We start from the raw sequence: 26,358 nt of genomic DNA on the forward strand, positions 1-26,358 counted from the left end.
GAAAATCCTCTCTCATATATCGTGCAAATAGTACATATTCGTTGAGTACAGCATATCCATCTAATGTGCCATTGACATGTAAACACCATTCAATGATTTTGCAATACAACACTAGTAGGAATGGTAAGACTTGTATCGTCGAATCAAGCGAATGTGAATGAGGTATTCCTTCAAAGAACAAGTCGATATGCTTCTCATTTACGGAGATGCCAACGAAATTCAGTGAGAGCTAGAGACTAATACACTGAAGGATATCCTCAACATACTCACCCTACATGTCATACATTTAAATATATGTACGATAAATTGAGAACAACTAGATCTTTAACGCATTGGAAACATATCAGGCAAAGGAAAGTTACTAACAAGGAAATGGAAATTGGTACTCTTGCCACTGTGATTTGAGATACTTCTGTTAGGTCGCATAAAATCGCGGGGAATCTGGCATGACCCAGAGTAGTGTCGTTCATGTTCTGCATCACCATAAATATCAGCCTTACCATATCAGTCTCCACCAAGAATTAACTGGTACGGATTGTATGTGTTGCACTGAATTCTGCCAATAGGCTCAACTTCAGATTCAGAGGGGTGACACATTCATTAATTTGATTTTATGTACTGATAAAGCTACATTCACGAACCATGGAAATTTTAATTTGCATAACATGCATTATTGGGCATCTGAAAATCCATGTTGGCTGTGGCAAGCTGCACACCAAAAACTGTGGTTGGTGAATGTATGGTGTAAGATTCTGGAGGACAGAATTATAGGTCCCTATTTCATCGAAAGAAGTCTTAATGGTAGGAAGTACACCACATTCCTGCAAGAAACATTACGTCTGTTATTGGAAGAAATACTTTTAGGAATAAGGAACAGAATTCGATACCAACACAAAGGGTGTCTGGCACATTTTTCGCTGTTGGCTAGAAATGAGTTGCAGAGACAGTCCCCAAATCGTTGGATTGGATGCGGAGTAGATGTGTCGTGGCCGGCTCATTCGCCAGACTTGACGCCTCTGGATTTTTTTCTTGTGGGGATTCATAAGACATTGTTTATAAAGACGTTCCAACTACGCCTGACGATATGCGAGAGAGAATTGTCAGAGTATGTGCTTTGATAAGTGCTGATGTGATAAGGAATACCACTCAATCCATGATAACAAGATTGCTGCACTGCATTGATACCAATGGTCATCACTTCAAACACTTTCTGTAAATGGACGTTCATGCCACCTTTTCGACCTTCGTTGACCTTCAAACACCTTACTGTTACACATAACTGGATTCATCTTGATAGCTGTCATCAGAAAATAAGTACCAAACTATAGCATCCCATTTAAGAAAACAAAGTTGACCTTCATATCTCTGAAGCGACCTCACCTAGCAACAAAAAGCCAACATCGTAATATGGCCCGGATTGTCCCATGCAACTTTTGTCCCACAAATTTTTCAGCTCCTATCAAGCTTTCATAGTTAGTGACTCACCCTGTGTATACCAGCATAATGTAAACACAATCTCAGCGTCAGGGAATGAACTTTTCAACATTTCCTTACAATATAACTTATTATCAACTGAACATCTGGACTGTTATGATACGGAGATACGTAAAGTGAGAATGTGAAAAGGTCACTGTTGCATTAGTATGCCACTGATATCATCTATGACCACTGAAAAACAGATTTAAAATAAACATGAGCAAGTATTATACAGTGTAACCAAAATATAATTAACTCAATAAGTTTTTTGACATTTGGGGCACCATCACTCAATTTTCACGAAACCACGGCACAATATGAAATTTTTGTTGACATCAACAAATGTAGTAAAATATGGCACTGAAGATCATCTGATCTCTCTATTTGTGATATTTTTTCCTGAGAGCAAGTAGTCTGGTCACGCGTATGAAAATAATCTTCGAGCACTTGAAGAGCTGTGGCAAAACACAGAAAACACTACGTCTCCCAGCCCTAAGGCCGGTATTACACTGTAGATGACCTGTCAAATATAGCATCTCTGAAACTGTACTGTGGTACTTTTATCACAGTAAGAATGTGGTCCTAGCTTTATAAAATATTTGTCAGACAGTGTAATACAAGACTAAGAAAGAGCTGCTGCTCATATCTCCACTCACTGTTCTGAGACTTCGTAAGAGATTTAAAATGATAGTACTATTCGGTATTCTGATAAAGATTTACATATTCACAGCAATTAAACAATAAATAAGACATACTGAATAATATGCATAACTTTTCTGTTTTGTGTTTGTCTAATTATTATTTTTTAAGTGTTTCAAAGTAATGACAAGTACACAAGGTACTGCTTACACTTTCATTCATTAACACAGGGCATGCAATTATTCAAATTTGTGTGTGTATGTGTATGTGTGTGTGTGTGTGTGTGTGTGTGTGTGTGTGTGTGTGTGTGTGTCCAATATATTTGGAAAACTTAATACAATAGTGGTTTAGAAGGGGCACCTAGAAGTTGTATGTACCTGTCTCTGTACCTGTACTGCATTAAAAGACACTGATGAGACCAAACATCATGACCACCAGCTTAATAGTGTGTTGGTCCACCTTTGAAATGCAATACATCATGCAATTCCAGTGGTTTGTGCGAATGGAGCTTCCGATAAGTGTCCCAGATGTGCTTCATCGGTTTTAGATCGAACAAATTTCACAACCAGGACATCAACATGAATTCACTGCAATGCTCCTCAAACCGCTGCAGCACCACTCCAACCTTGTGACACGGACATTTATCTGCTGGAAGATGCCATCACCATTGAGAAAGAAAAAAGCCATAAAGGGATGCTGGTGGTCCATAATAATGTTCCCACAGTCCACAGTGGTCAAGGTGCTTTCAATTACTATCACAGGTCCCAAGGAAGCCCAAGTCAATGTCCCTCACAGCATAATATTGTTCCCACCCATGGAGAGGTACATGTTTTGAGCAACTGTTTGCCTGGATGGCAGACTATCTGGCCACAACCACCAACAATGGTGTAGCAAGAAATGTGATTTCATTGCTCCATGGTCCAATCTCAATGAGCCTGTGCTCACTTTAGTCACATTTGGTTATGTCATCGGGTTAACATGGGAACACAATTAGGTTGTTTGCTGCAAAGCCCAATATTCAAAAAAATGCACTGTACAGTTTGCTCCAAAACACCCATGCTTGCAACAGTAATGTACTCTGCCACTAGATCTGATGCAGATTGTCAACTATCATGCCTTACAGAGTGGTAATCCGACTTCTATGTTCTGTGATGTGGCGTGAATCTCCAACACACTGTCACCTATTCAGGTATTCAAGATCCCTCAAACACATTCTGTAGATGCTCTTGACAGGAGCATCCTAACAGACAACAAGCTTCAGTATAACCAAGATTCAAAGGTGACAGGTCATAACAATCTCCCCTGTGTCAAAGTTGCTTATGTCACTGTGTTTCCCCCATTTGCAGCCTCTATCATCTCTAGAATGATTCACCATTTATCTCTGCTCTGCTTATATACTTATCACATCATGTGTGCACAATGCCACTAGGCGGCATTCAGTCTTATGGTGGGCAGTGGTAACAATGTTTTGGTTCATTAGTGTACGTGCAAAAAGGAGCTTCGTTATGGTATGCAGTGTGTGTCCTGTTTGGAAACAAACGTGTTCCATTAACTCATGGTACATGCTGTTGACGACAGTAATGTCCACTTCACGCTTTGCCCTCAAGCATTCAGCACTGCTTGATTCTGTCTCGACTGTTTTTCCTGTAGTGTTTGTTGTATGAACTGTGATACACAGCAGTATAGATACATCGATGAAAAGTTGGCCAATTCTTGCTTTGTTTATGGGTTCACTGAATACAGCGCAGCACCACATTATGCTGAGCTGTTCTCACAACCACCAGGAAAGCGTCTGACCAGTGTAAAGTCTATATTTTTTAAACTGATGTTTCTGGAAGAGGGAAAACAACCTCATTTCTTAAAAATAAATAGCCTGTCCTAGATACAGCACACAGTGAAATCATTATGAAGAGGTTTTTTTGCTAAAATTTCAGTAAGTGTGTCTCACAGTGCTCTTTTTGACACTTCCACAGATATTTCAGTTTCTGAACACAATCTTCCACTTTTAATTAGATATTTTTCTCTATACTTCAGTTCTGTACAAATACTGTCAATCTAATGTTCTCATAACAGTCAATATAATTGAGAGTGCTTAGCAGAGCAATGTTGGCAGCATTTGCTATTATGTGTGAAAGGAAGGTAAGAGGACTGTCATCAGCTGGTAGAAAAGTAGCCAATGAGAGTCCAATGAGCAAAGAATGTGTTTGCAACAATGAGTGGAATCAAGAAGTACTTGCTCAAATCCTAATTGTGACACAAAGAGCACATGTGCTGTGTGTTAAAGAGTGAACAGTGATCATAATCACAAATTATAACAATATAATTAACTTTGTAATAAAAATGTATGAACATCAAGAGCTCAGATGGAAACCCAGTTCTAAGCAAATAAGGGAAAGCAGAAAGATGGAAGGAGTATATAGAGGGTCTATACAAGGGTGATGCACTTGAGGACAATATTATGGAAATGGAAGAGGATGTAGATGAAGATGAAATGGGAGATATGATACTGCGTGAAGAGTTTGATAGAGCACTGAAAGACCTGAGTCGAAACAAGGCCCCCGGAGTAGACAACATTCCATTGGAACTACTGACGGCCTTGGGAGAGCCAGTCCTGACAAAACTCTACCATCTGGTGAGCAAGATGTATGAAACAGGCGAAATACCCTCAGACTTCAAGAAGAATATAATAATTCCAATCCCAAAGAAAGCAGGTGTTGACAGATGTGAAAATTACCGAACAATCAGTTTAATAAGCCACAGCTGCAAAATACTAACGCGAATTCTTTACAGACGAATGGAAAAACTAGTAGAAGCCGACCTCGGGGAAGATCAGTTTGGATTCCGTAGAAATACTGGAACACGTGAGGCAATACTGACCTTACGACTTATCTTAGAAGAAAGATTAAGGAAAGGCAAACCTACGTTTCTAGCATTTGTAGACTTAGAGAAAGCTTTTGACAATGTTGACTGGAATACTCTCTTTCAAATTCTAAAGCTGGCAGGGGTAAAATACAGGGAGTGAAAGGCTATTTACAATTTGTACAGAAACCAGATGACAGTTATAAGAGTCGAGGGACATGAAAGGGAAGCAGTGGTTAAGACGGGAGTAAGACAGGGTTGTAGCCTCTCCCCGATGTTATTCAATCTGTATATTGAGCAAGCAGTAAAGGAAACAAAAGAAAAATTCGGAGTAGGTATTAAAATCCATGGAGAAGAAATAAAAACGTTGAGGTTCGCCGATGACATTGTAATTCTGTCAGTGTCAGCAAAGGACTTGGAAGAGCAGTTGAACGGAATGGATGGTGTCTTGAAGGGAGGATATAAGATGAACATCAACAAAAACAAAACGAGGATAATGGAATGTAGTCGAATTAAGTCGGGTGATGTTGAGGGTATTAGATTAGGAAATGAGACACTTAAAGTAGTAAAGGAGTTTTGCTATTTGGGGAGCAAAATAACTGATGATGGTCGAAGTAGAGAGGATATAAAATGTAGACTGGCAATGGCAAGGAAAGCGTTTCTGAAGAAGAGAAATTTGTTAACATCGAGTATAGATTTAAGTGTCAGGAAGTCATTTCTGAAAGTATTTGTATGGAGTGTAGCCGTGTATGGAAGTGAAACATGGACGGTAAGTAGTTTGGATAAGAAGAGAATAGAAGCTTTCGAAATGTGGTGCTACAGAAGAATGCTGAAGATTAGATGGGTAGATCACATAACTAATGAGGAAGTATTGAATAGGATTGGGGAGAAGAGAAGTTTGTGGCACAACTTGACCAGAAGAAGAGATCGGTTGGTAGGACATGTTCTGAGGCATCAAGGGATCACCAATTTAGTATTGGAGGGCAGTGTGGAGGGTAAAAATCGTAGGGGGAGACCAAGAGATGAATACACTAAGCAGATTCAGAAGGATGTAGGTTGCAGTAGGTACTGGGAGATGAAGAAGCTTGCACAGGATAGAGTAGCATGGAGAGCTGCATCAAACCAGTCTCAGGACTGAAGACCATAACAACAACAACAACAACAACAACAATAAAAATATATGTGTTGTGTATAATAATACAAGCGAAATGACAATGAAACGTATGTGAGACGTATGTTACCTGCGTTCACAGGCTATCTTCTGAATAAGTATTTGAAATGTTTGGTAAATGTAGCTGTCTGGACTGCTATAAACCAATCTATCAATGCAACCTTCATTCCAAATTAATAGTAAAAAATGCAGAAGTTGTGGTGACAAAAAATTAAGGGAACCACAATTTACCTGCAAAGAGCATCGAATGATTTGGTCTTTCACTGCCACCTTTGTTTTCTAATTCTTCCACATATTTTAATTCAGGAAATTTTTCTCTAGCACTCTCACATTCCTCTCAGTAGAGGCGGTTTGGTCCAGTGACTCTTCTATGGATGCTGCCACCACCCCTCGCATCCCAATTTCCACAGTTTGTAGTCATTCCAGTCAGCTTCATTAAGGACTCTCATTGTCATTTCTTCCGTTTTTTTTTTTTTTTTTTTTTTTTTTACAAATTATCTAGTATGTCAAGTGCACTTCTCATTGCCTACAACCCGTCTGCTCTATTCTGAGGCACAGTCATTACACTGGAAACCACATCATCTGCGTGCTTATTATTACTGACACTGGAAACAGTTTTTAATGTATTTGCCCTTGATGCTGTGTCTAGGTTAAGGATAATTTTCTGTGGTAAATTAAGCAGTTCTGCTTGTAGGTAACGAATAATACTGGGCATGAAATGTACTGAAAACACAGTGGAAGCTGAAACAATGCTCTCTTTCTGTGGCCCTACCAAACCGCAACTACCAACAACAAAAAATTAGAAACTGGAAACGTATAAATAATAGCTGCAAATGAAACCTCAACATTGAACAATATATAAAACACAGAAATAAGATCATACTCACCTCACAAAGTTTTTGAAGCTGCAGGGCGTATGTTGCAGCCTTTCGTAATCTAGAAACAAGGTGAAATTTTTTCCTTGGTTCTGTGTTTGATTCTTGACGCAGCTGCATTGCATAGCCCCATGCTCTTTCAGCCATCATCAGTGGAATACATAAGTACCTGCAACAATAACAACACACCTATAAATGTGTAAAAAGTTTCAAACTATTAAAAAATTATACAAAGTATATATAATTCTAAAAGCCCTAATTTATTAAAAATTAATGCCCATTTTATAATTTGCAAATGCATCTTGCCTCCAAAACAAACTCTGTTGTCAACAAGAATGATTGAATCAACACATGTATTAAATACAAAAAAAACATGATTTTTTTATCAGGTAGATGTTCTCCATGTAACGCCGGAAATGCATATCCTCCTATTTCCATCTATTGTACTATTTTTTTCCTTGCTTTGTTACCTCAAGATATGACATTTCTGTCTCTTTGTATATTGTAATTGTTTTACTGTTGGTATATATATATTTATACATTTATGTCGATGTATAATTGGTTTGTTTTGTAAATATTATTTGTACTTTTACGCTGGGTCTTGCCTAGGGAAAACTGCTATCGAACGATTACGTCGATAGGTCGTGTAAAGAATCAAAGTGTGTAGGATCTTTGGTAGTGTTAACTCTGCCGCGTGGAGCGCGGGCTGGGGGAAGGGGTCTGGCGGGAGTAGCGAGTGGAGCAGGTGCGTGGTGTGACGCTCCCGCGAGTTGCCGCGCTTTCGGGGTTTGGCAGCATGTAATTGCGCTCGACTTGCGATGATAGTTTCTGACATGGTGTCGCGGACGGGAAACATTAACTAGCGCACATCAAGAGCCCGTTTCGTCTGGTGACCGTGTCGAGAAGAAGGCGCGCCAACATCCAGCTTCTGCAACAGCGACGGCCGACAATGAGTGACTGTCGCCACCTCCTCGATCGACGGCTTCAAACCTTCAATCAACCAACAAGACTGGAAGCAAGTAAAGTTTTAGAACTGTATGGCAGACCTCAGCTTTTCATACTGTACCATTTTCGTAATTATAAATACAGCAACTTAGCATGAACCTTTGTTGCTCATTGTCCCAGTCGCATTACCAAGCAGGGTCCCTTCCTTTTCCGGAATGAACCCGAGTGTCGTTGAAATTCAGACGCCAGCATTAAAGGAAGATCATTTCAATGCTTTAATTTCAAAGTTAGATTACACAAGCACAAATTAAGAGTGCGAGTTTTGTTATCGTATTTTAGCTTACCTGTGACTGCAGCTCAGCTTGGTACGTACTAAATTTTACTATTGTTAATTGTTCAGAATCATTTAATTCAAGTTCAAAGTTAAATCTCTTATTTCCAAATTGCGTAGATTCAAGTAGTTTTTTGAAATGATTGTTGAGGTAGCCCAAGACTAACCGTATTTTACTGAATTTCGATGTGCTTCAGAAAGAAAGCTCACTATTAACTTCAGTCACTAAATTAACTTTCGATTTTCCGGTTTTATTAATTCTTTGCTAAATTAAGTCAGGGTGTAGCGAAATTTATTACTTCTGACAAACTTTCAGTTTTCACACTACACGTGTCAACCTTCAGTTGCCACGCTTCTAGTGCTAATTATATGTGTAATAACCTTTCTTTTTCAGTTACTATAGTAATTGTCCTTAGGACTGGCGACCGTGATTTCCCCCAAATCTCAAATACCTAATTACCGCTAGTTAATTGTTAACGTAACGGCTGCACATTTACTTTCTTTATTAACTTTACCCCTTTTCAAAATTAATTTCCACCAGTTTCATTAGCACATTTCCTTTCATTTAGATGTAACCCTTTCCTCCCTCTTTACCGACAGGTTAACTTCGGTGACGATTGCTTTTCCAAAACTCCCATTAGGTACACGCGGTTTCATTTTTCACTGTCATTAAGGTCGGTAAGTGGAGGGGGAGGTTACACGTGGCGACCTGGTGACAGGACAATCTTCAGATTTGAGGTTGTTCTGGACACGAATTTTGCATTGTGCAAATCTCGTAACAAAGTATTGGTTACGTACAGGCCGTTACGTCAGCGAGAATAAGTAGTGGGAGTAATCCTAATTATATTTGAGATTTGTCATTTATATTGAAAATTATTAAAATGAGTGAAGGCAACAATTACCAAAATTTGGTAGACTTGGATACGGAACAATCGGTCGAACAGTGGGAAACGCGCACCGCGGTACCCATTGTTCAGGGGCAGGCGGCTAGCATGAAAGACGCGACCGCCGAAACGCAACAAAGAGCAGAAATGGAATTCCACACTTTAGAAAATGTTTCGGAATTGGAAGTGAAAATCAAATGTGAATCCCTTGATGACGAATACGGGGGGACAATTAAAGAGGAAGCCGCTACGGAAGTAAAACCGGTAGTTTCCGGGAATTTAACTGATTTATTGAATGTTTTGATTAACGAAATCAAGAGTCAATCGGCAGAAATTAAAGCTCTGTCTGCCAAGCAAGAAGATCAGGCTGCCAAGCAAGTAGCTCAGGCTGCCAAGCAAGAAGCTCAGTCTGAAAAAATTGAACGGATGCTAGACAATCAGAACAAAGCTATTAACGTTGTTAACAACAATGTTGGAGTTGTTAATACAAAAGTTGATAAAATCAAAGAAGATATTGTTGTAATTAATACCGAAATCGGTAATCTTAAACAGGAAATGATAGGCGTTCAGGCGGAAATTGCGAGCATAAATACTCGTTTTGATTCCGAAATTAGCAGAATCGAGAAAAGTGTAGGAGAAGCAGTTGCTCCGATCATCGAGAATAAGGTGACGGAACAAATTCAATTAGTGAAAAAAGAGGATCAACAGAGGGTGGAAACTTTAAAGGCTTTAGTGTCCGAAGTAGACACTAAAGTGCGGGAGCAGGCTAATACCTGCGAAGAGAAAAGGAGGGAAGTGGAAACGCTTGCGACAGCCACTTTCCAAGTGATTACGAGAGTGTCGGAATTAGAAAAGAAACTTGACGAAAAACAGAGCTATGTGCCAATCTATGCACATAGTTCGGAATTGTTGACGAAAGAGGAGCGGTTCGACCCCTTGAAAAAAGGCGGTATACACGCGACGGATTTCATTAAGAATTGTGAAAGAGTTTTACCCAGATCATGGACTAATGAGAGAAAAATTAATGCGGTTATTGATGTGCTGGCTGGTGATGCCAAGCGTTGGGGCCTAAACCTCAACATTACGAACCTAACTTTTGACGAGTTTAAAAATTTGTTTCTGGCTGAATACTGGTCAGAGCAAAAACAGCAAAGTGTCTGGCGCGAATTTGTCGTATCGAGGCCTTTCGATGCGAATTCGCGCGGTTCGATGAAGGAGTTTTGTGAGGGCTGGATCCGCAAGTTGGAATATTCGCGTGATCGCCGCACGGAATCCGAAATAGTCTGGGAACTCTACAAGAAGCTTCCAGATGATACAAAACGCTACGTAGGAAGCAATTATAGGACAGTCAAGGATTTCCTGGAAAGAGTTGAGGACGAGGACAATTGGCGCAATAATCGCGACAGTGGTAGGGGCCGTGGTAACAACAACGAGTACCACAGCAACCACAACAATGATAACTATGGGAATAATGCATACCGCAATCTTGGCAGCAATAACAATAGTGGTTGGGGCCGTAATGAGAATCGGTACAATGCAAATAATAACAGGAATGACGGAAACCAGTATCACACTAGCGTGATACGGGCTTCGCAGAATAGTAATAACGCCAGAGGGTGTGATCAGCCGCCTCAGCAGCATCCGGGGAGCGTATCTGCTGGGACGAGACAGGGAAACCATTAGCCGCGCCGGTGAGGGGCCGACCGGGCGTGGAGAAATTTTGCAGGCCCAATAACAAGAGAAAACCCAGGTGTCGTCGTTATGAAAATTCCGTATGGAATAATCAACGGCGGGAGAGTGTGCCAGTGTTAAGAGAAAAGAGTGCGCCCACAAGTAGTAGATCAGCTGTATACACGGCAGTAGAAAATACATTCGCTGTCAGTGAGAACAATTTAAGTAGTGTTCCGGAAATCGATCATAAAGTGGCAGCTGTAATACCCACAGCGGAACTGGAGATTGAGTTTAATAATGATTCACAAGTGTTGAGAGAAGATCAGATGTCGGATAAAACGTCCGTCATCGAGCGAGGGGATGCAGAGAGGGATGAGGTATGGTTAAGGCAGTTCGGTCGCTTATACGACGAACTAAGAGATTATAGGGGTCTGTATGGGAGAAGTGTTTATGGGGAGCGCGTGCAGGATTTGCCGCGTCTCGTCCCGCAGGAAGATAGTGTTTGTGAAATGATAGAAAGTTCTGGCCTTAATCGGCAGACTTTACTAGAAATAGTTGATGTTAAGGGGGAGCACGAGCAAGATTCGTCGTGTTTCGTCCCGCAGGAGTTAGATGTTGAAGTAGTAACGGAAAGTTCTGGCCCTAACCGGCAGACCTTACCGAAAGTTTCAGTGGTAGAAGTAACCGACCCATCCGACGCAAACCTCCAGTTTAAACATTGCGAGAGTATTAAGGAGAAAGATTGCGAAAATTTTAGTGATAGCCGGACACGATTGGTAGAAAAGCACATAGATTACAACGTGTATGAGGTTAGAGCTGACGTTATACGGTCAGACGGTAGCAGTGTGGGTTGCGCAGATCCAGAGGGAGTAATTGCAGATACTACTGGGCACATTTCTCCAGGTAGATTGGCGGATGAGATTAATCTGACCAAAGTGGAATCAACGAAGGTGACGATTAATGAGTTGATAGCAAAGCAACACTCAATAGTTGACGAGTTACAGGAAAAGGTTTCGGTATTGGAGGCGAAGCTACAGACTAAGCCTCAGGACAAACGTGTTGAAATTAAAACTGTATGTGAACAGAGGCTGAAAAAGCCGCCAGATAAGCCGGATTTAGGATCAAAGCCGGATGGTTTTTTCTGGAATGACCTGGATATAGACGAGGATTTACTGTGGGAAAATAAAGAAACAGCCGAGGACAAGTGTAGACAGATAGTAGTGTCTGTTAATATGCATGACCTACAACTAAACGTGTTGATTGACACCGGTGCAGAATTGAGTGCTGTATCTGGGAAATTATTTGAGTTACTAAAAGACAGACCAGGCATCGTAGTTATGCCAGTAACAGGAGTGAAAATTATCGGTGCTACTGGGAAGGCCAGTAAACCGGTCACAAAACAGATTTTTGTCAACTTCGAGATATGTGGGGCACGATTTGAACAAGAGTTTGTCGTCGTGCCAGACTTGACTACGGAAGTAATTATCGGGTTAGATTGGCTATTAAAGTACCGTGCAGTGATTAATTGCGAAAGTAAAACTTTGACATGTACGTCACAAAATAAAACAATAGTAGTTAGTTTTCACGAGGCAGGAGACGGTGTGCATAGGCAATACCAGCCTATACACATTGTTAACTGGCCGGATGCTATTGACGTAGGTATGAATTTGAACTACTGTAATGTGAGGAATCTCGGAATTGACAATAGTGTAGAAAGTGAATTGGAAAGTATTGTAGACGGTGTGTCAAACGTAACCCACGAACAAAGACGAGGCCTGTATGAAGTAATAATGAGGAATAAGAGTGTGTTTTCAGACAAACCGGGACTTGTGGAAGGATATAAATGCAAGTTGCATGTAATTCCGCACGAACCATTCTTCGTGAGACCGTATGCTATACCGCTGTCCAAAAAGGAAGCAGTGCAACGAGAGATAGATAAGATGATCGAATGGGGAGTGATTGAAAGAAGTACGAGTCCATACAATAACGGTTTGGTCATTGTAGCAAAACGGGATGGTAGTGTGCGTATTGTGATTGACGCACGCACGTTGAATAGGGTCGTTCAACGTGAAACAGACAGACCAGAGAGTATGGAGGAGGTTTTGCAACGTTTTCATGACGTTAAGTTCATGACTAGCCTCGATCTGACGGCTAGTTACTGGCAAATAGAACTCGAAGAAGAATCTAGGCCATACACCGCCTTCTTGTTTGCGGGCAGGTGTTATCAGTATAGAGTACTGCCGTTTGGACTTAATATATCTGTGTCCGTATTCATCAGGGCCCTAGATAAAGTGCTAGGACCGGCTTTGAGTTCAAGATTAACTGTATATGTTGACGACCTATTGTTGGCCAATGCCACTTGGCATGACCATTGTGACCTGTTAGATGAAGTTTTTAGAGCATTGCGCCGTGGCGGAATGACTCTAAAGCTAAAGAAATGCGAATTTGTGAAGCAGGAACTGAAATTTTTAGGGCATGTAATTACCACTGCTGGTATTACGAAGGACCCAGAGAAACTAGAGGCAATAAGGAATTGTCCTCCACCCAAGTCTAGGAAACAGTTAAAAAGTTTTCTAGGGTTAACAGGATTTTACCGCAAATTTGTAAAAGGACAAGTGTTTAATGATGAAAATTTGAATAACCTCTTACGCAAAAACGTTCCGTTTGTGTGGACTGACGGGTGTCAGGCCGCTTTCGAGAGATTAAAAGACGAGTTGTTGAGATCTAACATACTATTTCATCCTGATTTATCGCTACCCTTCCATCTGGGAACGGATTCGTCGAATTACGGGGTGGGGGTAGAACTGTTCCAAGAAGTTGGTGAAGGAGAGGACAAGGAACACCGGACGATAGCGTTCGCGAGTCGAACTTTATCAAAAAGTGAGCGAAACTACACGATTTCTGAGAAAGAGTGTCTCGCTATCGTGTGGGGATTCAAGAAGTTCAAAGGTTACCTATGGGACCGTAAGGTGATTATTCATACGGACCATAAGGCACTCACTTATCTGAAGGATTGTAAACTACTTCACGAAAGACTGACTAGGTGGTCGCTGTATTTACAGCAATTTAACTATGACATCTGTTACGTAAAAGGAACCGACAATTGCGTAGCGGATGCGCTGTCGCGGTTGCCCGAGTCTAATCAAGATGTATTGAAAGATGAGTCAGATGGAGTGGTCAAATTATACTATTTTAAAGAAGTTGAGGGACGTAAATTAGTAGTGGACATCTGTAAGAATCTACGTCGTCATCAGAACGAGGACGGTTGTTTAAATATGGTGAAAACCCGATATGACGAAAGGAGTCCAGAAGGAGAGAAATTAAGAAAGTATTACAAGATATACGATCATATCTTGTACATACGTAAGGGTGAAGATAGTAATATTTGGCGGGTATGCTGGCCCACCAAATACGTCACGGAAATAATAGACTACTACCATTTGGCGTATGGTCACTGTGGACCTAAGAAATGTACGGAAAAGCTGAGTGAAGTAGTGCATTTTAACAACATGTTAAAACGCGTTACTGAAAGAATGAAAACTTGCGATTTATGTCAGAAGGTGAAGGTTACCAACTGTACGAGTCGTGGTCCTATGCAAAGTATAAGGCCTAACGACACCTTTGAATTACTGTGCGTGGACTTGTACGGACCTTTGCCCAAGTCATCAGGAAACTTTGCCTATATTTTAGTAGTGCTAGAAGCTTTTTCCAAGTTCATCAAACTATACCCGATTAGGAAAGCTACGGCCAAAGCGGTCTATAGCAAGCTTGTGAACGATTATTTTGTTCATATTGGTAAGCCCAAGGCGATTCTATCAGACAATGGGGCACAATTTACTTCTAAGTTGTGGAATGAAGGTATGGAAAGTAATGGGGTCAAAGTGATCCATATTTCAGCTTACTGTCCGGCTGGGAATCCCGCTGAGAGGTATATGCGCGAGCTAGGCCGACTTTGCCGTACCTATTGCCATCACAATCATAGGGCATGGGGCAAATATGTAGCAGTATTTGAGAGAATTATGAACACCTTGAGACATGAATCGACGGGATTTTCTCCAGAGGAAATCCTGTTGGATGACAGAAGTAAAAGTTTAGTGGAAGAGATAATCAAATTCCCTCCACGGATTGACATTAGTATTGGTGTGAAAAAAGATCGTTTGCGAGAAGTAATGAAGCTAAAAGCCGATGCTCGCATACGTCGTCATGACGCTAAAACGCGTTTTGCTAAGTTTGCAATCGGAGACTTAGTACTTGTAAAAGCTCATGAGAAATCGAGCGAGATAGACAATGAAATCTCTAAATTTAAGTTTGTTTATAATGGACCATATAAAGTCATTGGTATACCTCACACAAATGCTTATTGCTTAGAGTATCCAAGCTCTGGAAAACGATTAGGTATACGGAATATTGTAGACTTGAAATTGTACCAACCTAGGATCGATTAATACCACACAATGGGTAATTTGTACAGTATGTAAATATAGAGTGTAAGATTTAAGGATGTGCCATGTTACGATGCTTTTGCCTGACCTAGAGGTCATTAAAGAAGTTGTAATTAATAAGTAATTAATTTTGACTAAATGATTTAAGAGTAACTGATTAGTAATCATCTGAAAAATCCAAGCTGCTAGTTTAAGTTTTCAGCTGAGTCACAGTAGATTAAGGAATGTAAATATGATTTTGTAACTTGCTGTAATATTTCATGAATGTGTGTTTTTATTAGTCATTGCCGATGTACTTAGACGCTGTTTTAAGTTTCAGGCTAGTACATGCGTGTGATGATGGACAGTGTTGAGTTATCCACTGTGATAGTGTTTATGGACTCCTTGAGATTACTCGGGAGTGAGTTTTTCCGAAAGAATTCAGTGAAACGGACGTTCTGGAAACGCCTTTACAAGGGCGAGTGAGATCAAGCGTGCCGCACAGGCGGGCGCAACAATATTTGCGAGGCGAAGCCGCTGTCGGCTCTTGTGCCGCTGTCGGCTCTTGTGCCGCTGTCGGCATTCTTTGTATTCCCGAGTACGGAATGTGGAGTTGCTTTTCTTCCCGGACAGCTGATGTGAAAGAATTCTGCTGTCAATATTTATGTTTTTTTCGATCTGCTGTATATTATTTTCTTGTTTAGCATTAATTGGACATGACGAGAAAATTAATTATGAAAAGGTTACATAAAAATGTGTATTCTATGTAATTAATCATTAGTTTGCGTATTTTGATATACCTGTTTTTTATGACCATGTACTCTGATTAATTTTGCAAATAGTATTCCATTTCTTATAGTGTTACGAATTTTAATGATTTTGCAATAGCTAAACCATTTTCTATGTTTTTTATGAATTTTGATATGTTGTCAACCTGTTTTACTTTATGCAAGATGACAGAGTGGAATAAGATTAGGAGTATCTCCACTCAATTATTATTGTATAAAAATTGGTTTATGATTAATTAGACGAATGCTAAATTTTTTTGATGTTTTGAGCATATGCATTTCCGCTGTTTCTTTTTTGGGACATTTTCTGAGTCTGTTTACGTTACACGAACATCCTCAGACAATGTGGGGCACGTGTAACGCCGGAAATGCATATCCTCCTATTTCCATCTATTGTACTATTTTTTTCCTTGCTTTGTTACCTCAAGATATGACATTTCTGTCTCTTTGTATATTGTAATTGTTTTACTGTTGGTATATATATATTTATACATTTATGTCGATGTATAATTGGTTTGTTTTGTAAATATTATTTGTACTTTTACGCTGGGTCTTGCCTAGTGAAAACTGCTATCGAACGATTACGTCGATAGGTCGTGTGAAGAATCAAAGTGTGTAGGATCTTTGGTAGCACAGACCTTTTGCCATAAGTACTGCTAAAATAAATGTACAGCTGCTACATGTAATAATGAAACACAGCAAAAATGTTTGCTTAGTTTTAATAGCATTTTCAACTCAATGGGCAACAAAGTCATTTAGAGGGACAGAAATGAGGGCCTACTATTCTGATGCATATGTCACATAACACCAATCAGTTCTTACTGCCTGAACAGGATCGAAAGTAATTGTTATATTATCCAACTAATATTTACATTATATCCGTTTTTAAATATCAATTTCAATATATTTCCAAGAACCAAGTGAATAAAGATGTAAATGACAAATCTATGCAACAATCACAGCACAATGAAGAGAACCAAATCAAAATATGTTGGGCTAATACAACAACGAAAACAATCCATTTTTGATTATATAAAGTACTTGGGTAGACAAAAAAATCTACTCCTGCTGCCACTTGGTGAGTAAAATAAGTTGCGCATTATTTTAGTTAATACAATCATTTTCATTTCCTAGCGCAGTAAGAAACGCATGTACGTGTGCATGTGCATGAACACACAAACACAAAACGATGAGCAGCCAAACTACTGAAGTTTAGGTTGAAATCAATATGACAATAAATGAGGGGCAGTGTGCATTACAGTGTGGATGGTTTTTAAGTGGTTTTCCGTCTGCCTTAGCTAATGTGTGCGCAAACACTGTCTTCACGTACATGTACACTGTAATTACTCTACCATGCAAACATCTGGGGTTATGGTTTGCACTTGTCTGAAATGTGATTTGGTGGGGGGGGATATAAAGAATACAAAACATAAATAACTGTAACATGCATAATTGTTGACAAAAATGTTTTTCATTTCCTCCAACTTACAAGATTTGCACACACATTCTGACAACTGATTGATGTGCTCAGTATGGAGTGTAACCACCTTTGGCAGTAATGCTCATTCTTCTTCTTGTAGAGGTGCATGCAAGTCTTGGAGAATGGTTGGTGGATGCTGACATGAAGCATTCCGTCTCCCTACTGCATATCAGATATACTCTATAGGATTCAAATTTGGAGAGTGGGTAGGCCACACCATGGGTGCATTATCTACCATTTCCAAGAAAACATCAACCACCCATGCTCTATGAGGTCGAGCGTTATTGTCCATCAATAAGAAGTCTGCGCCCACAGCACCTCACAACAACTGCTCATGACATCCCAAGATGTTGTCATGACACCTGATAGCAGTTAAACCTTGCAGATTCACCCACACAATTTCATGAAGAAGTATTTGAGTAGTCAACATAATCTCTGCCCACACCATTTAGGGATTCTCCTTGATACCTCTCTCTTTCCACAATATTTGGGTCCTGAAATAGTGTTACATGCTCCCTCCAGATGCAAATCCATGGAGAATTTCTCTCCAGACAAAATTGGGATTCATCTATGAAAAGAACATCGGCCCACTGTTCGACTGTCATGTGGCATGTTGACAACTCCACCCTAGACGCTCCCTCCTGTGAAGACGCATCAGAGGTACACATACAGCAGGTCTCCAACAATAAAGGCCACTCTGCTGAAGCCTCCTATACACCATTTGCCTCGATACAACACGTTCAGTGGATGCTGCGAGGTCAGATGCCAGCTGCCACGCGGTACTAAGGCAGTACCATCATGCCCTTACAGCCAAATAACATACCTCTTTTTCTGATGTCACGTGGTTGGCCCTGGTTTTTGGGATACAGTTTTGGTCTCTATAAACTGTCGCCACATTTGAGAAACAAAAGAATGATTCACATTAAGCCATCAGGCTACATCGGTTTCCAACTGTTTGCTTCCCTTCTTCCTACAGCCTTCCACCACAGAGAGTCTGGCAGACACCTTCCCTATGCCATACTGCACCATCTGTGACTGCGTACAGAGCGATGGGGATGTGGGACTACCTGGCAAACACTACCGTATTTACTCGAATCTAGGCCGCACTGTTTTTCTGGTTTTTGTAATCCAAAAAACCGCCTGCAGCTTAGAATCGAGTGCAAAGTAAGTGGAAGTTCTGAAAAATGTTGGTAGATGCCGCCACAACTAACTTCTGTCGTCGAATAAATGTAGTGGTACACAGTCATGCTTTGCAAGCACAAAGATAAATACTGGCGTCAAAACCTCTGCGTCAGTAAATAAATTAAAAAAAAAAAAGGTTGAAGACGAGCATTTTTCTCCCCGCCCTGAGTTTCGACCACTGCATTTTCATACATTATCCAACGAAGTAAATACAAATTAAGTATTGTTCATCTTCGAAATTAGCATCATGTCAATGTACTATGAAAATCCGACTGGCAAGACTGTTTGGGATGTTTGTCAATATGGCCAACTCTATGTTCTGAATTTTTTCTTACCTGTGAGAAGAGATGGTTGCTAAGAGGAACTTTTATGAATTGTTAATCACATGCAATATTCTCTTCACCATAAGAACAATACAAATATAAACATTTTGCCATGTATTCTTTCGTGTTTGCTGCTATCTCATTTAAAACCTGTTTGCCTAATAAACTACGAAACTAGAGTGAGAGAACAGCAAACGCGAAAGAATATACATATCATGTCATGTTTATATTCGTATTATTCTTGTGCCTTATAGTGATACAGTCAGAAATGAAGCACGGCAATTGACTAGATTTTTAAATCTAAGATGACTCTAATTTCTGTGCAGAATGCAATGTACTAAAGAGGCGTCTGCAAAGATTTTCAAATGGAAAAAAATTTTCGCTAGACTCTCGTTCAGAACATATTCATCATACGAATTCTATTATTTGGTTCCTGTTGATCATTATCAAAGCAAGCAGCAGTGTAAGTAACAACAAATAGCAGTCTCTTGCCATTGTTTCGCTAATGAGACGATTTCTCTCTTTTTTTTCTTAATTGTAAGCGGCGGAAGCGTGCACAAAAGCAAGGAATGCCGCGAGGGCGAGAGGCCGTAAACACAGAATGCAACAAACAATGCATGACACAATATAGTAATACATTTTTAGCTTAGAGTGACGTAAACACCTATAACAAAGAGAACGGCATTTATCATATCAAAGAAAAATAAGCAATCAATTCAAACCAGACGAAGCACGTGAAAAAGGAAGGGTACCCGCATAAATACGGACGGAGTGCCTGACGCATAGCAATGGCTACCTGGTATAGCTTAACTGCTAAGCTTACGACTCGAACCTAACTACTGTAGCTGTATCGTCATTCATTCGACCTAAATTGTGTCTCATATTACAATGGACCAACATTGTTTCGATTTGGAGGTGCGGCCTAAAACTTCTCACTCCCCTTGAATTTCGAGTCTCAAATTTCAGGTGCGGCTTAGATTCGGGAATTTTTTTTTTTTTTTTCCTTGATTTTGAGTCTCATTTTTCAGGTGCGGCTTAGATTCGAGTAAATACGGTACCTCATTTGGTAGGTGCCCTGACATTGTAGTTAGTGAGTTTGTCCATTGTCTGGAATGCCATCTTCTGTGCATAACATGATTGTACAGACATCTGTTGAGAGTTTGTATGATTATGTCATGAATTACACACAGGACAGAGAAACAGTGGTTTGCTGCTTTCATTTTGAATGCTACTGGATATGCTACGAAGCTTCATAAGGAAAAAAATAAATTCCACAGGTATGAAGTTTTGGACATAGCTATAGATAAATACCTGGGCAATGCAGGGCTCCTCTGCTAAAGATTTAATATTTCACAGACGTCAGCAGGTTGTTTAGTCTTTCTGGAGTAAAACAAGCATCCTGCCATAGGACAGTCCAATACTTTACACTGAAACTTCAACTATCCAACTCTATTACATTCTTCCACTCAGCTGGAACTACATTCTTCAACGTGGAGTCTCACACAAAATGACAAACTGTTGAGCAATCTGCACATATCATTTGGGATCCCCGTCAACAACTGTCTCGCTAACTGGAATCAGCATTCCTTTTTTCGCAGACATGATTGGCAATTGAAATCTCACTGATTCTGGCCTTCATAATTTGGTATTTTACATTTCTGTGTAACTGCACATCCACTGTAGAACATTTGCTAGCTCTTGCTATTGCCTTTTCAATAAAGTTCTGAATTTCTTCAATAAGACTGGGCTCACTGTCTGCATAACAGATGCCATTCATGCCACCGGCATATGTATGATCAGGTGCTAATTATCTAGAGAACTTGGCAAATCATTTACATAATATATGAAAAAAATGGAGCCCTGAGGAATTCCAAAATGCATATTTCTCCTTTCAGTACTTCTCCACCATCATATATAACTTCTGCACGCCATTGTCTGCCTTTTAAATATGTTTCTAGCAATTGTATGAGTTTTCCAGTGACACCATCCATCACAATTTTTGATAGGAGTGTATCATGATGTATTCTATCAAAACCTTTGAAAAGGTACATGGATAGTCCTACTGTTTGGGACTTTTCATTTATTTTCTCACGTACATGATGGACAAACTGTACTATTGCTGACATGGTACTTTGACCTCTTTTGATACCGGGCTGGAAGTCACTTAATATGTAGCATTACTGTAATGTTCCAAGATGCTTTTTAACAATACATTGGGGGGGGGGGGGGGGGGGAGTGTCACCAGTGGTTTTGGTACAGACAAAGTAGATAAAAAACCTAATTCTATATTGTAATGTGACATAAAATGTGGAATCAGAAAGTGTCTATCATGTCAAGATAAAAGTTATGACCTGCAAGTTGTACAACATAGCTGAATTTACTGTATAATTTTTAAGTCTTTGTGTTCGAAAGGAACTTTAATGTGAACTACTTTTTAAATGTAATATGTAACATGAGTGTATTTTACATTGTGTATTTAAAACCTCCAGGCACTTACATTTGCTTACTCTTCCTTCTATATTATCTCAAGTCTTCGAATTTTTCTTTTCTTTTTCAGGAATTGATCTGGCTAAGTTGATTCAACAGAAAAGTGTTTTGTAGGCATTGAAAATACAACATGAAGAAATCAAAATGTGGATGTACAAACCATCCCGATTCATTTTGTTGTATATGTGGTGAATCCATGACAAGGAAACAAAGACGAACAATTTCTAACTTACTGAAGATGTCATATCATTTATTCTTCAAATGCCAACTGGGAGATCAGGATAAAGATTGGGCACCTCACATAACTTGCACTAGGTGCAATTCTAAACTAACACAATGGCTGAAAGGAAAAAAAAGCACTTACCATTTGGCATACCATCGATTTGGCAAGTGCCTCAAAATCATGTTGATGATTGCTACTTCTGTTCGACTAATGTAACTGGCTTTTCATCAAAGAATAAGAAGATTATTAAGTACCCTAACCAGTCCTAAGCAATTAGACCTGTTCCCCATGGTGAATACCTGCCAGTTCAAACTCCTCCACTATTGTGGGAAGAAGTTTCTAACTCTGATCATGAATGCTGTGGGAGCACAATGTCAATCAAGTGAAGAGAAGCACTTTCCAGAACAAAGACCATATTTAATAACACAAGCAGACTTGAATGACCTAGTTCATGATTTATACTTATCCAGGAGCATGCAGAAATTTTATCTTTAAGTCTTAAGGAATGGAACTTACTTGATGAAGAAACAAGAATTACTCACTTTAGGCAATGTAATAAAGACCTGATGACATATTACCATATGGTGGGCAATATTTGTGCTTGTAGTGATGTAGTAGGATTAATGAAACAGTTAAACATACCATATGATGCTGCTGAGTGGCACTTGTTTATTGACGCTTCCAAGTCAAGTCTGAAGGCTCTACTATTGCATAATGGTAATCCATTTCCATCTGTACCTGTAGGGTACTCTGTGACTATGAAAGAGAACTATGTAAATTTGTCAGAGATACTTGAAGCTATTATGTATAAGGAAAAAAATTGGAAAATATGTGGTGATCTTAAGGTGATTGGTTTACTAACTGGTCTCCAAATTAGTTTCACAAAGTACTGCTGTTTCCTTTGTTTTGGGACAGCCATGCAACTGATAAACATCATAAAGTTAAACAGTGGCCACCACGAGAGAAATTGGCTCCAGAGAGAGAGAATGTGAAATATGTACCTTTGGTGGATTCTCAAAATGTTTTCCTTACCCCACTGCATATTAATCTTGGCCTTATGAAGAATTTTGTCACAAGAATGGACAAAAATGCTAATGGTTTCATGTATCTAAGTGAAGTGTTCCCTGAATTAAGTGACACCAAATTGAAAGAGGGGATTTTTATTGGGCCACAAATCAGGAACTTAATGTATGATAAGAACTTCGAAGAAAAATTAAGTCAGTTAGAACTTGCAGTCTGGCATTCTTTTAAGGATGTCGTTGAAGGTTTCCTAGGAAATACAAGAGCAGAAAACAGTGACATATTAGTGGGAACTCTTTAGGAGAACTATAAAAATCTTGGATTCAGAATGTCACCAAAAATGCACTTCCTTCATTCGCATTTAGATTTCTTCCCTGTCAATTTGGAAGTGGTTGGTGATGAACATGGAGTAAGGTTCCATCAGGACATTTTGCGAATGGAGAGCCACTATAAAGTTAGATGGAACCCTTCAATGTTAAGAGACTACTGTTGGTTTTTGAAGCATGAAGGATATATATCCCACAGAAGGAAGTTGTCATAAAAAAGACTCAACTTTCCACCCTCAACATCATCATTGAGCAAATGAATGTTGCAATTTTTCTTGTAAAACTGTACATCAGGGCCAGAACACTAGAGCACGCAGTTTTATGGCATTAAGTTTGTTATATATTGTCTAAATTTAATGTAGACCACCCTGGTCTCTGTTTTTAGATAGAGGCATTTGAAAAACCTCTGTAACAAAAAATTGGAGGGTGATGGCAAAAATCTAACTGCATTTTCAGATTCAGCAAGTCCAAATTAGTTAGGTCCACCATGTTTTATCTCTGTACAGGAAAAAAAAAGTTTTTTGTTGTACAGTGTTATTTTTTCAATTAGTCTTCTGGATGTTGACATTAGATCAATAGATCTGTGGTTCTGAACATGTTTTATTTCCCAATTTCTGTGTAAAGGTTAGAGTATAGCCAATTTCAACTTGTCAGGGATTACACTGTCTTCAAGAACACAGTTTATTAGATGAACCAACGGTTTCACTAGCTCATATTTACATTTCTTCAATATGAATGGAGAAATTTCATCTAATCCTACTGAGTTTTTGTTTCTAAGGCTATCAATGAGCTGCAGTATGTCGTTAGTGCCTACTGAAGGCAGTGTACTGCAGTTCTGTTCATTAATGGACTCAAATGTATGTCATGCATCCACCTTATGCAGACATAACTTTCAATAGTATTTATAAAGTAATCATTAAAAATACTAATAACTAGAAGGTCAGCAGAAATGTTATTCACAGTTAATTATACATTAGTAATTTTACTTTCTGTTCCATTTTCTTTCTAATTTTATTTACAACTGACAAGCGAGGCTGGCTAATTCTTTCTGCTTTTATGTCTTCTTTGTGGAACTGATACTTGCACTGCTTACAGAGCTCCTTATATAACTCTGTGTTAGTCACCCCGTGCATGCTATGAATGTTTTCTGTTTCTCCTTTTAGAACTTTTGTTTTAACATATAACGGTACAGCTTTTGGTATTAAAGGTGGATTTTTGTAGATCTACATCTACATGGATACTCTGCAAATCACACTTAAGAGCCTGGCAGAGGTTCATCGAACCACCTTTACAATCATTCTCTATTATTCCAATCTCGAACAGCGTGCGGAAAAAACAAGCACCTTTATCTTTCCATGCAGGCTCTGATTTCACTTATTTTATTATGATGATCATATCTCCCTATGTAGGTCGGCATCAACAAAATATTTTCGCATTTGGAGGAGAAAGTTGGTGTTTGAAATTTTGTGAGAAGATCCCGCCGCAACAAAAACTGACTATTTATAATGTCCACCCAAAATTCTGCATGATGTCCTTGACACACTCTCCCCTATTTCTCGATAATACAAAACATGCTGATCGTCTTTAAACTTCCTTGATGTACTCTGTTAATCGTGTCTGGTTAGGATCCCACACCGTGCAGCAGTTCCCCAAAAAGAGGATGGACAAGCATAGCATATGCAGTCTCTTTAGCAGATTTGTTACAATAAAACACAGTCTTTGGTTTACCTTCCCCACAACAGTTTCTATTTGTTCTTTCCAATTTAATTTGTTTGTAACTGTAATTTATAGGTATTTAGTTGATTTTATGGCCTTTAGGTTTGACTTATTTATCGTGTAACTGAAGTTTAACAGATTCCTTTTAGCACTCATGTAGATGACCACACACTTTTTGTTATTTAGGGTCAACTGCTGATTTTCGCACCATACAGATATCTTTTCTAAATCATTTTGGAATTTGTTTTGATCTTCGGATGACTTTACTAGATGATAAACGACAGCATCATCTGCAAACAATCTAAGATGGCTGCTCAGATTGTCTCCAAAATCATTTATATAGATGAGGAACAGCTGAGGACCTATAACACTACCTTGGCGAATGACTGCGAACTGTGGCCCCTCTGACAGGAAATCACAAATCCACTAACATAACTAAGACAATGTTCAACAAGCACGCAATTTCACTATAAGCTGCTTATGGGGTACAGTGTCAGAAGCCTTCTGGAAATCTAGAAATATGGAATCAATTTGAAATCACTTGTCAATAGCACTCAACACTTTGTGTGAGTAAAGAGCTAATTGTGTTTCACAAGAATGATGTTTTTCAATGGATCATTCTTTTCGAGGTAATTCATAATGTCCGAACACAATATATGTTCCAAAATCCTGCTGCATATCGACATTAATGATATGGACCTGTAATTTAGTGGATTACTCCTACTACCTTTCTTGAGTATTGGTGTGACCTGCGCAGCTTTCCAGTCTTTGGGTATGGATCTTTCATCAAGCAAGCAGTTGCATATGATAGTTAAGTATGGTGCTATTGCATCAGCATACTCTGAAAAGAACGTAATTGGTATACAGTCGTCTGGAACAGATGACTTGCTTTTATTAAGTGATTTAAGTGGCTTCACTACTCCGAGGACATCTACTTCTAAGTTGCTCATGGTGGCAACTGTTCTTGATTCGAATTCTGGAGTACTTACTTCATCTTCTTTGGTGAAGGAATTTCAGATGGCTGTGTTTAGTAACTCTGCTTTGGTAGCACTGTCATCGATAGTATTTCCATTGCTATCATGCAGAGAAGGCACTGATTGTGTCCTGCCACTAGAATATTATACATATGACCAGAATCTCTCTGAATTTTCTATCCCAGGTTTCGAGAAAAACTTTTGTTGTGGAAACTATTATAAGCATCTCACACTGAAATCCACACTAAAATTCGAGCTTCTGTAAAAGATCATCGATCTTGTTGGTTTTGCATTTGTTTAAATTTTACATGCTTTTTTTGTTGTTTCTGCAACAGTGTTCTGACCAGTTTTGTGTACCAAGGAGAATCATCTCCGTCGTTTGTTAATTGATTTGGTATAAATCTCTTGATTGCTGTCCATACTATTTCTTTGAATTCAAGCCACACCTGGTCTACAGTTACACTGTTAATATGGAAGAAGTGTAGATTGTCTCTCAAGAAGGCATCAAGTGAATTTTTTTTCTGCTTTTTTGAATAGGTATATTTTTTGTTTATTTTTGGAGGCTTT

The 26,358-nt window shown here is 39.3% G+C and overlaps 1 protein-coding gene across 1 annotated transcript in view; it reads right to left on the reverse strand.

Annotated features, from left to right (window-relative positions):
- Positions 1-26,358, reverse strand: part of LOC126162813 (signal recognition particle subunit SRP68) — an 85,974-nt gene that overhangs the window by 32,318 nt on the left and 27,298 nt on the right. The window contains exon 4 of the mRNA XM_049919558.1: positions 7,033-7,189. Within this exon, the coding sequence (XP_049775515.1) occupies positions 7,033-7,189 (157 nt within the window). The remainder of the gene's footprint in view (positions 1-7,032; positions 7,190-26,358) is intronic.

The sequence above is a fragment of the Schistocerca cancellata genome, chromosome 2 (assembly GCF_023864275.1).
Source record: "Schistocerca cancellata isolate TAMUIC-IGC-003103 chromosome 2, iqSchCanc2.1, whole genome shotgun sequence".
NCBI classification, from domain to species: Eukaryota; Metazoa; Arthropoda; class Insecta; order Orthoptera; family Acrididae; genus Schistocerca; species Schistocerca cancellata.